General features: G+C 37.4%; 1 protein-coding gene across 8 annotated transcripts in view; it reads right to left on the bottom strand.

The window, feature by feature from the left end:
* Window positions 1–12,139, bottom strand: part of ndrg2 (NDRG family member 2) — a 108,055-nt gene that overhangs the window by 7,059 nt on the left and 88,857 nt on the right. For 7 of the 8 annotated variants that reach the window (XR_012382395.1, XR_012382394.1, XR_012382393.1 and 4 more), the window contains 5 exon segments: window positions 8,148–8,186; window positions 8,013–8,064; window positions 3,841–3,888; window positions 3,190–3,225; window positions 3,050–3,101 (listed from right to left, as the gene is read on the bottom strand). Coding sequence is in view for 2 of the 8 variants with exons in the window: in XM_005160380.6 (XP_005160437.1) it covers window positions 3,050–3,101; window positions 3,190–3,225; window positions 3,841–3,888; window positions 8,013–8,064; window positions 8,148–8,186 (227 nt within the window). In the remaining 6 variants the exon portion in view is untranslated. 8 annotated transcript variants of the gene reach the window in all.

Raw genomic sequence — 12,139 nt, forward strand, 5'->3', positions numbered from 1 at the left:
GTCAGACATAAGAGAGCACTCTGATCAATCACCAATCAGGGGTGTGTTTCCGAAAACCTTCGTTAGCCAACCAAGTTTGCAAGTTCTGTCATTACAAACATAGTTCATTAATTTGGCGTTTCCCAACTCCATCTTTCCAACAAACATTTGCAAACTGCATCCCAAACTTGTACGCTTGCAACTACACCTCTAGAGCTGTAGTTAGAAACAGAGTTTTCGTCTGTGTTCTATTCCCAGTTATCTCCCCTATGCACTATGCACTTCCGAATGTTCCAAAATTTAAATTTTAAGGGCTCTATTTTGACGGTCCATGCGCAGAGCGCAAAACGCAGGGCGCAAACGCTTTCAGGGCGTGTCCGGACGTGTTTTTGCTAATTTAAGGACGGGAAATCTGCCTTGCGCCAAGGCGCATGGTCTAAAAGGGTTGAGTTTCTTTTCTTAATGAGTTATAGGTGTGTTTTGAGAATAAACCAATTAGAATCTCATCTCACATTCCCTTTAAGACCCAGCTGCATCGCGCCAAGAGCGCATTCGCTATTTACAGGACGCAAAGTAAGTCTAAGTGGAAAAAATGAGCATTTCACAAGCAAACAGTTCACAGTTTATTTTAACAGAAAACAGTTAAACAGAGCATCTACTGCGTGAGAATGAGAGATAATGGATCACTTTCACTTTCGCTCTTGGATAGGGAAACCTTTACACACAGACATCAATTAGTCTATAAATAAATACTTTTGTTGGTTAAGCGCAAATATTCGTTTCAAAACTATTTCTAAATTCAGTTCTAATTTCCAGCAAACGAATAAATGAACAATAATAACAAAATGAGCTCAAAAACCTGAGTTATATCCTAAAACACATGCTGTACCCCATATGGTCTAAAACCTGACAGGTGGGCAAATCTAAGCTTGTTTTCAATAAAACAAATATAAATATGGATATAATAAATAATACTGCTAATAATAATAACTTTATACAAAAGCAAATTGTTATGAATGAACTGAAAAGCCTCCCGAGATGAAGAAGACATAAAAGCAGTGATTTTTCATATTTATGTAGGCTAGAAAATAATATGTTTTGTAATATTTTAATCATTTATATTTATATTCTATATCTATTCTTATTATATCCTATATATATCCTTAATATTTACATTTTTTCATATGTAAAGATATTTGCCTATTGCTCTCTTGTGTGTATTAAGCAGTGTGTAAGCGAGGCGCAACTCTGCGCTGGAGTTTAGATCGGGTTAGTTTTGGTCTAATGAAAAATCTATTATAGTTTCTCAAAATAGCAACGCGCCAGCGGTCCACCTCAGAACATCTTCCTTTTTAGAGCAGAACGCCTATGGGCGCACAAATGAGTGCTAATGCATTTGCTATTTAAACAGCATAGCGCAACGCCTCAAAACCACTCTTACGCCGAGATAAAACTACCAAAAGACTACTGCGCCACGCCTTGCGCCACACTGCGCCGGGTGTATGATCGGGCCCTAAATGTTAAAAAAACACATTAAAGTCATCTATCTTAGTTGTAATTTCGAAGTATCTTTACAGTTCAGTTTTAGCGATCTTCATATTGACAACTGAGTTCCCTTCGAAGTGCACTTTGAACGCCATTTTGAACGCAGCCGTGGCTCATGACGAAAGTTATCTTGAGTTATGTCGTTGTTTGGGAAACACACTCTAGAACGATAAGTGACATAGTGAAATGACATAACAAGTAAACAATTCAAGCCAAATGCTGTAATTTCGTAACATTTCTCAAATATCTGCCAACTATGTGGATTATTAGATTATTCTACTTATATTCAGTAGTGAATTTCTCTTTGGTGAGTCAATTACTGTGATAACGATACTAAACTGTTGATGCTTTGTCAGTGCACGTCAGAAGTTCAGTTTCCCTTTGTGCAATGAGAGACAGATACTGCCCCTTGGAGAGCGGAAACACATGTCCTCTTACTCAGATGCAGAACTTGCAGCTCATGTTGTGAGTCAGCTTTTGTCTATTTGTTGTGCTCATGCGCAGCTTTTTGGTCTAGATGTAATCCAACATGAGGTGACAACACAGTTGGGTTTTATTGGTGTTAGTTGTTTGGCAGTAGCTTGGTGTGTCCTGGCCCTTAGGAGTAATGCCTTAAAAAAGTAATGTGGTTCTAGTATCTTATGTTGGATGGCTGTATTTTTGGAAATACATCGCATAGGTCAAAATTACAGATTTTTAATACAAAAATACTTGTAATATTAAGTAATGACCAGGTTCCATAGACCAAGATATTTTGTAAATTTCCTACTGTTTGTATATATATATATATATATATATATATATATATATATATATATATATATATATATATATATAGTTGAAGTCAGAATTAATAGCCCACCTGAATTTTTCACCCCTTTTATTTTTTCCCCAATTTCTGTTATATGGATAACAGATTTTTTTCAACACATTTGTAAACATAATAGATTTAATAACTCATTTCTAATAATTGATTTATTTTATCTTTGCCATAATGACAGTAAATAATATTAGACTAGATAATTTTCAAGACACTTCTATACAGCTTGTAGTGACATTTAAAGGTTTAACCAGGTTAAATAAGTTAACTAGGCAGGTTAGGGCAATTAGGCAAGTTATTGTATAACGATGGTTGGTTATGTAGATTATCGGGATAAAATATAGCTTAAAAGTGATAATAATTTTGTCCTTAAAATGGCTGTGAAAAATTAAAAACTGCTTTTATTCTAGCCGAAATAAAACAAATAAGACTTTCTCCAGAAGAAAAAAATATTATCAGACATACTGTGAAAATGTCCTTGCTCTGGTAAACACCGTTTGGGAAATGTAAAAAAAAAAAAAAAAAAAAAAAATACAATTCAAAGGGGGCAAATAATTCTGACTACAATTATATATATATATATATATATATATATATATATATATATATATATATATATATATATATATATATATATATATATATATAATTATTTATTTTTTTATGTAACCCACAAATATTCAAAACCCCTCTGCGGTCACTTACTGTATCCCATGCCTTGAATGAAGTACTTAAAGGCTTCTGTCAGTTTGCTGGGCTGTAAAAAACACACATTTCAATAAAACACCATACATATTTCTGAATCATTCATTGGTATTGATAAAAAGTCCAATTTTAAACCATACCTGAGTGAGCTGTGGCATCCCGCCAGCGTCAGCCATCTGAACAATACACAGAGATTTATTTAAGGCATGTATTTATTTAAATACTCACTCTCAACAATTATTAAAAAGACATTTCTCAGTCACTTTCAGCAAAATGTACTCATCATTGACATATTTAATGCATATTTTTGCTCTTGTTTTGACTGTTTATTCGCATCCAGTGAATGAGCTGATGCTTTGTCCAGAAGGACTGACACTTGAGGAGGCATTCAGCGATTTAACAAGAAGAGGCAAAACACACAACAAGGGCTGAATATACAAAGCAACTGTTAGTGCTCAGATAATAGGCTTATTTCACGCGGCCGCCATTTTTAAAAGCGAAATCGAGGCTGTGGTGGGAAGAAACCCGGAAGTATTGTTGGGAGTTGCATAGGAACGTTGTGTACTTGGCTGTATATTTTGTCTGTATATGTATATGAGTATTTTTTAAATATATTTTATTAATATTGTTATTTATTTATTTTTTTATTTATTTAAATGTCAAGTCTCCCTTGGAGAGACACTGAAAATGAGCAAGTCTGCTATAACATTTAAAATGCATATGGTTTGTCCAGTGTAAGTGTGATGTCCATGTCCAAAACAAATGAACTTAAACAGAGCAGAAGCACAAACCTTGAGGAATGAGGTTGTAGTTGGGTCTAGTTTGCTGTTGCACTCCACCTGGTGGACAGAAGCAGATATTTCATAGGAGTCAGATATATTTGTGAATGAATGGAGGGCTGCATGATATTGGGAAACAATGGCATTGCATTTAGGGCTGGGCTGATAAACCATATTATGTTGACTCGCAATAAAATGCATGTCAATAACCATGATAAGCTTTGGACTTGTTTTACTCTATATTGATCTCAGAACCAATCACTCAGCAGAAATGTGCAACATTAGGAATCTAGAAGTGTGTTGACAGGGTCCCCGCGGGTCCTTAAAAAGTCTTGAAATGTCTTAAATAAAATTTTCGATTTTTAAGGTCTGAAAATGTCTTGAATTCTGTAATTTTCCATAAGGAGGTCTTAAATTTCATGTGGGATCTTAAATTTTATGTCCGACTCGTCTTTTTTATTTATTATTTTCAACCGCTTTTTGACCAGCGCAACATTTGGGGGCAGCACTTCGTGGGTGCAACCTGCATCATTCCACAGGTGACATACGAGTAATGCCTAGTTCAAACTGCGTGATTTTAACCCCGATTTTGGCTCGTCGACAGGTTTTGAGAAATCGCCGACAAATGCCTGAAATCACAGGCAAATCGCTGCTCGTGCACGTGAGTGACAATCACACAGTATGAACAATCAAAGACGTGATCTGAGAGAATCGCCGATGAGTCGCCGATGCCTGTGCGATTCAAATCATGCCGTGTGAATTGAGTTTTGACTGAAAATAACATCAGCGATCACCTACAGCCAATGAGAGAGCAGCTTTCACTTGTGTGTGCGTGTGTGTGTACCTGCTGCAGGCCAGCGGGAGGTCTTTTTCGGTTTATTTGGACCCACGAATTGGAGGAAAAACTAGTGGAGGTTTGACAGGACTCAGGAGCAACCGTGTCTGTTTGACATTTCATACAGAAAGAAATGAGTTTATTATCAACGTTGAGGAGAAATGGCTAATTCCCTTTAAACCCAGGTGAGCAAACATGTACATGTTCTACCCCATTAAAGGCTTCTTTCTCATTATGTAGTTAATAACAAAAGATATACGACGTGTTTTTGGCTGTGAGACGTAGTTTGGACAAAGTTGTCTGCGTTTCTCCCTATAGTAAAGTCATGCAATGTGAATGTCCATGTCGCCGAACCATCTTGCAGTGTAAACAAAGCAGCGACGAAACGCAAGCCCAGATAGTCATGCAGTGTGAAAACATCTGTGACACGACTACTTTGAAAATCATGCAGTCTGAACTCGGCATAAGTGATTGATGAATGCGTTGATACTTCGCCGCCACGGCATTGTGCAAAATCGCAAGCATGGGCAAATGTTTGTTTGATGACAATTGGTTGGAGGACGAAAAGTATCGAGGGTGGAAAACAGCCAGTAATCATGAAGGGAGGAGTGCTTTATCTAAAAAGATGATAAAACTGGGGACAATGGGCCGCAAAGCGCTCGATTCACACATGAAAGCAGAGAAGCACAAAAAGTATGTGTAGTCGCAGGCAAGTAGTTTGCCCATAAGTATGTTCTCATCGAACACTTCGACCTCAGCCTTCCACAAGGCCGTCCACTTCAAGCAATGCCTTCAGCAGCTTTGCGAATATAGCTACATTTAAGGCCGAATAACTGTGGGTACACCTCAAATGAGGACGTCCTTCTAATTTTTCAAGCAATGTTCCCTGACTCAGAGTGTGCGAGTACGTTCACATGTGGAAGAGACAAAACAGTATGTTTAGCACGATTTGGTGTAGCCCCCATACCTAAAGAGGAAACTGATTTCACGAGCAAACAAGGACGCTTTCATCATAATGTTTGATGAGTCCATGAAAATTCTGTTTTACAGTCCTTTTTCACCTGTTTTAACGAGATTAAGGAATGGCTGGCTGGTAATTTCTTACACTTGAATGAATCAAAAACTGAAGTAGTAGTGTTTGGTCCTCCGAGTGTCTGTGAATCTACAATTAATAAATTAGGTTCGATCAAGCCTAAGGTCCACAGTCACGTAAAAAATCTTGGAGTTACTTTTGACACTGAGTTAAAGTTTGACAAGCAAATAAACTCAGTCGTCAAAAGTGGTTTCTATCAACTAAGGAACATTGCCAAATTGAAGCCTTTTCTTTCTTTTAAAGAGCTGGAAACTGTCATTAATGTTTTTATTATGTCAAGACTGGACTACTGTAACTCTTTGTATTCTGGAGTTTCACAGGCATCAATAGCACGCCTGCAGCTGGTTCAATATGCAGCTGCTATGCTTTTAACTGGGACAAAGAAATTCTCTATTATCTCACCAGTTTTATTGTCTCTTCAATGGCTCCCAGTCCAATTTAGAATTCAATATAAGTTATTGCTTCTAGTTTTTAAAAGTTTGAATGGTCTGGCACTGACTTACATCTCTGAGCTTCTTCACTGGCACACTTCATTGAGGCCAATCAGGTCTGAAAACACATTTCAGCTAGTTGTTCCCAAAACGCGGTTGAAATCAAGAGGTGACGGGGCTTTTTCTGCTGCAGCTCCCCGACTGTGGAATGGTCTGCCTTTACAGATCCGGTCATGTTCTTCACTTGGTGCTTTTAAGTCTCATCTAAAAAATCACCTTCTGTCTCTTGCCTTTGATTGTAATTAATTTTAATCTGTTTTATATATTTTGCAAATTTTTTATATATAGGTATAGATTTTGTATGCTGGTCGTTTTGTAAAGCACTTTGGTCAACATCTGTTGTTTTTAAATGTGCTCTATAAATAAAGCAAACAAAAAAATGAACGCAGTAACGAAGACTTAGACTTGCACTTTAGACGTTGGTCAACTGATGAGACTGGTACCCTGTTGTCAGGGTTGTAAGGTCAATCAGCACTCGGCATAAAAGTTTTTGCGTCCCTTTGACCTGTCTTGAGTGTCGCTCTGGTGAGTTGTGCCACGCTAATGCTTCACCACTTCATTCTGTGTTGACACACTGAACATTTTCCTGTTGTTTTTTTGTTTAGGTAAAGTCTTAAATTTTCATTTTAGAGGACTTAAAAAGGTCTTAAAAGGTATTAAATTTCCTGTTAAAAAATGTGCAGATACCCTGGTTGATATTAGAGATGTAACGAATTTTTGAGAGGGTGCTCGCTGCAGAGCCATTTGAGGAGAGCTGAGCTCCAGCGAGGGTGAGCATGAGCTGTCGCTCCTCCTCCTGTAAGCTGTTTTAATGCGTACACCAACCCCACCCCTAACCCTACCCTCAGTGACATCACTCGTAGAAGAAGTGCAAAAAAGGTGGAGCTCAAGCTTAAGCTCCCCCTCGCTGGAGCTCAGCTCTCCTCAAATGGCTCTGAGGTCGAGCACCACTTGGAATTTTTGGCCACCAACCATCATCTGAATCTATGTTATGTCATTTAATGGACTCTCTTATTTGTGTGGCTTCAGTGATTGTTGGGGTCAGTGTTGCCAGATATAGCTGACCTTTTCCAGCACTGAAGCTGTCCAAAACCCACAAAAACAAAAACGCCAAAAATAATGTTTTACTATTTTTTAATTTATTTAAATGGAAATTAATCTAGTTACTTTAGTGCAGTTTATTTATAAAGAAATTTCCAGAGGATCACGTGTTTATGATTGTTCTCAGCTGCTCGCACACATCAGCTCATGATTGATTCTCCAATCGGATGATTCCTAACTCGCTATATATAAGCAAAGTATTCCTATCTCAATATCTTCATCTTGAAGAATTCCCCCCCACCCACCTCTACTATGGCATTTTTAGGAAAAAATTCTGCGTGAATGTCTCCTAAATACACACATTCGGTGAACATTTTGTAATAAAAACTATTCACAGGCCAACAATTTTACGCACTCACACAAATGTTCCCAAATATATTCTGAGCTTGCATTGATAAGAATTTGGGCGCACATGCAACTTAAACAGCAATTTTAAGCCCTGCAATTTCAAATTCAAGCAGGTTCAAACCTTGAAAACACTATATTAAAAATCAAGCATTTTCCAGGATTTCCAGCACCCGTACGAACCCTGCCAGCAGTCATAGAACCACAGCATAACCAGATCTCATAGAAACACTAAACATGCGACATTGCGACGTCGGTGCAGAACGAATACATCATACTACAGTCTAGCTCACTGATGTTTTAGTGTGTAAACTCTTACAGCTGCTTCCTCGTACGGAGCCTGATCTCCGACCACCAGCATCACCGGGCATCTGAAACACACACAAACACATGATGAGACCAGCAAACGTGAGAAACACCTGCAAGATTCATGCATTTAGGGGTTCATTCTTACTTGAACGTGTTGTTCCTGTCGAGGCTCAGATCTCTGCGTCTGTACAGATATAAGAAAAGAAGTAAAAACATGATTCTAAACTCTAATTATTTACAAGTGCAACTCATATTTGTCTTTTTTAAAGATGTTATTTCACATATTGTTGATGTTTGATTTTTTTTTTTAGGTGTATTTGAATGGGACACTGATGTTGCTACCACTGCTGTTAAAATCCTGCATCTACCACCTGTGCAGAACTCAACAGCGCAACTTGGTTGTAACGTATGTTGCCAGATTGCGGTAAAAAAATACACTTTATTTTGATGGTTTATTAGAGTATTAGTAGACTGTCTGCTTAATATCTGCTGACACTGACATTTAACAGACATTTAACAGACTAAAAGAAACTTTGCAAGTACATGTCAACTTACACTAACCCCAAACCCAAACTAACAGTCTACTTATAATGTAATGAGAATTCGTTGGCATTTCAAGAGTTCACACTTTGCTGATGATTTACAAAAGCTTGTTTGGCATGCTGTCCCGGGAGAGAGCCCCAAGCTCAAGGGCTCCTCGAGCCCGGGGCTTCCTCCCGTTGGCAGAGCAAGAGGGGAGCCCGAGCTCGGTGGATCTCAGAACTCCCCTGCTGCGGTAGCTAAGGGAACACAAGGGATTAAACAAGCTTGATTGTTATGTTGAATGTCTTTGGATGGTGGGAGGAAACCGGAGAACCCGGGGAAAACCCACGCAGACACTGGGAGAACATACAAACTCCTCACAGAAACACCCACCGGTCCTGTGGAACCAGGGCTGGCAGTGTTCTTGCTGTGGGGCGCACAGTGCTAACCACTGGACCGCCGTGCCGCCCAATCACAGGTAAAAGAGGAGAATAGGGGAGGAGGGGGGTTTCTTCCAAACGAAGATAAAGTGAACTGAAAACTGTGGCTATTTATAGTAGCGTGTAATAGCGACACCCGATGGTTATTTATTGAATTACGTTCATTTTTGTATAGCGGGCCAGATGCTATTGATATTTATAAAAAGCCTCGCGGGCCGCCACAAAACTGATTGCGGGCCGCAGATGGCCCGCGGGCCGTAGTTTGGACACCCCTGGTTTAGAGAGATCATCGCCACCTAGTGGAGGTGAGGTGAAATGGACAAGTTTGAAGCTTTGTGAAAGTGTTTTAATAGTGCTTATTGTTAAATGGATGACCATCTTTAAACCTATAATTGCCCATGACTGTCCTGTTTATATTCTATTGCATGTTGTATTTATAACAGCATACAGTCAACATGCAGCATAATAAACCACTAAAACATCCATTCTCATTTAGAGCACAGGTGTCAAAGGTGCACAGTTTTGCTCCAACCCTATTGAAACAGACCTGATCAAACTAACTGAGTCCTTTAGGCTTGTAATAGGCTTGGAACTAAACTGTGCAGAGCCGTGGGCCTTCAGGAATTGGCTCTGACACCTTTGCCTTAGATCAGTGGTTCTCAAACTTTTTTCACCAAGTACCACCTTAGAAAAAAATTGTCTCTCCAAGTACCACCTTACAACGCTATTTTTTAACCAGTATTAAAAAATAGCGTTGTAGGCCTAATTAAGCAGCTACAGGTGTGCACAGTTTAAAAATGATGCAAATTAATTCCTATTATTAAGATTATGTATTATTGTCAGTCACTTTAAACATTTGAAATAGTCTGAACATTAACTGTGCTTGCAGATAAAAAAAAAAAAGTTTTAGTTAAAATGTGCTTTTAAAAGTTCATTAAAAATGACCTGTTCTTAAAAAGTATAAAGAAAACTGCTGTACTTAAATCTAAAGTATTCATAGTAGCCTATTCATCAAAAGCTGGAGATGTTGCTTGGACCTTATGAATATATGCTATATGTCATATTCATACACTTTCAGACAAATCTTGAAATATATGTTAAATGTACATATGACAGGGTTCATACAGGCACAGCCTAATGAAAATCAAGGAATTTTAAGCACTTTTTCCAGCACTTTTTTTTTTTAAAGACTGACATCCTATGTATTGAAGACCTGAAATGTATTCTCAGCAACCCATAAAACATTGCATACTGTAGGAATAGATACAAATAAAAACCATTCATAATGATATTTATTAATCATATATTAATAATATAATAAACCTGCACTAAATGTTTGTGAAATGTTTTTTGTACTCAAGTAAAAATACTATTACACTGCTAAAATAACACAAATTTTAGTAAATAATACTAGTATTAGGTAAAAGTACAAAGTACTCTTTTAAAAAGTACTAGTTGGTTACTTTTGAAAAAAAAAATCAAATTTTCATAATGAAATCACTTTTTTTAAGTTTAAACCTGGTTGAATGGTTTAATTGCTTAAATCCCAAAGCTACATGTACAGGAATTTGTACTAAGGAAGTATGGTCGATTTTTCCTTTCATGACAATTAATCTTTTTCAATAGCACTGATAAAACTACCAAATAATCTTTAAAGTCATAGACACACTTTTTGCCCAGTTTTTAAACAATATTTTCAAGCTTTGAAAGGTTAAAGTATATGGTAAAAAGATTTAAATTTAACCTTTTATTTACATTTGTTACACTATTTTTCTTTACAATATGGCAAATTTGTTTCTTAAATATCTGTACATCACATGTAGATTTTATTTTTTACACTTGATCTTAATCTAAAATAGAAACTTTTAAAAAAATACCAGTACACTGTCAGTAAAAATATAAAACAAATCGCTTCATTTTACTTGAGGTATTTGAAATATGACAACACTACACTTATCAAAGCAGTGCTTTAAGAGCCTTATTGTAAATTTTAATAAACAATAAGTAACAACGGATTGCTTTGACCTGTAATGCTTTAAGACAGCTATATAGCTAAATGTATAAATCACACAAATACCTCATCCAGAAACATTTCCAGCATAATTTTTTTGTCGTACAGAAACAGAAAAAAATTCCACCTTTGTTAAAAGTTAGTTTCACTTCATAATACAGCCAAATAAGAAGACCATTAGCATTGTCATCGATCATGCATCAATCTATTTCTAAATACTTAATAACTTTGAATACTTTTGACTAAATTTAGTCAAGGAGCAAAGATAAATAATGTCTACTTTAATAGTGGAGAGATCGCGATTGTATTCAATCTGAGCACACACGCGACCATGAGAGCACTTGCAGTTTATTTGAAAAAAAGCCTATTTAAGAGCTCGCATATCTGTTTTAGCGATTTGCGTACATGAATGCGCTGTCGTGTTAAAATAAAGCACTCGCCGCATTTCCAGAAATTAGTAATTGCGCAATACCTCTATTCCCGCGCCGCCATTCAGACTGTATTTAGAGGAGTGACAGGTCAGAGGCGAGTCGACTGGCTGTCGGAGAGCGAAACGTGTATGTAGATCATCAAAAAGGCAGGAAATATGTCCGCGGTTTAATTACTCTGCTAGACATCTCTATAGTGAAAACATCCGAGAAGCATTATTCCAACAAAACATTTGTTTTTAAGTTGTTTTTTTCTGTCTCTGCAACACAGAAAGCATTTGTCCCGCCCTTACGTTTCACGCAACTAGACAAGGTCGACTGTGATTGGCTACTTTTCATGTCAGTCAAATCACGCTTCAGAATCAATTCTTAAACTTCGGAAACTGATTTTCAGCAGCTTATGACACAATGCACTAAAATAAACATTCTAAGCACAGCGCTGTGATCGTACGCTTCACAAAACAGCCAATGCTGATCACATCAATGTTATATTACGCATTAAAGGATTAAAAGTGTTAATTGTTTCTTTCATTATTCAGCGGTTCCTCCGCGTACCACTAGGAGGAAGCCCGCGTACCACTAGTGGTACGCGTACCACAGTTTGAGAACCACTGCCTTAGATTATTCTGAACAATAAAAACATCTTTTACCAGCAGTACAAGATTAAGTTAATAGTTTTCTCTTAAAGCTGCTGAAATCAACGGTTACTAAGAAATTCTTACTGTGGACGATGTCT

Source organism: Danio rerio, chromosome 7 (assembly GCF_049306965.1).
Source record: "Danio rerio strain Tuebingen ecotype United States chromosome 7, GRCz12tu, whole genome shotgun sequence".
Classification (NCBI taxonomy): Eukaryota; Metazoa; Chordata; class Actinopteri; order Cypriniformes; family Danionidae; genus Danio; species Danio rerio.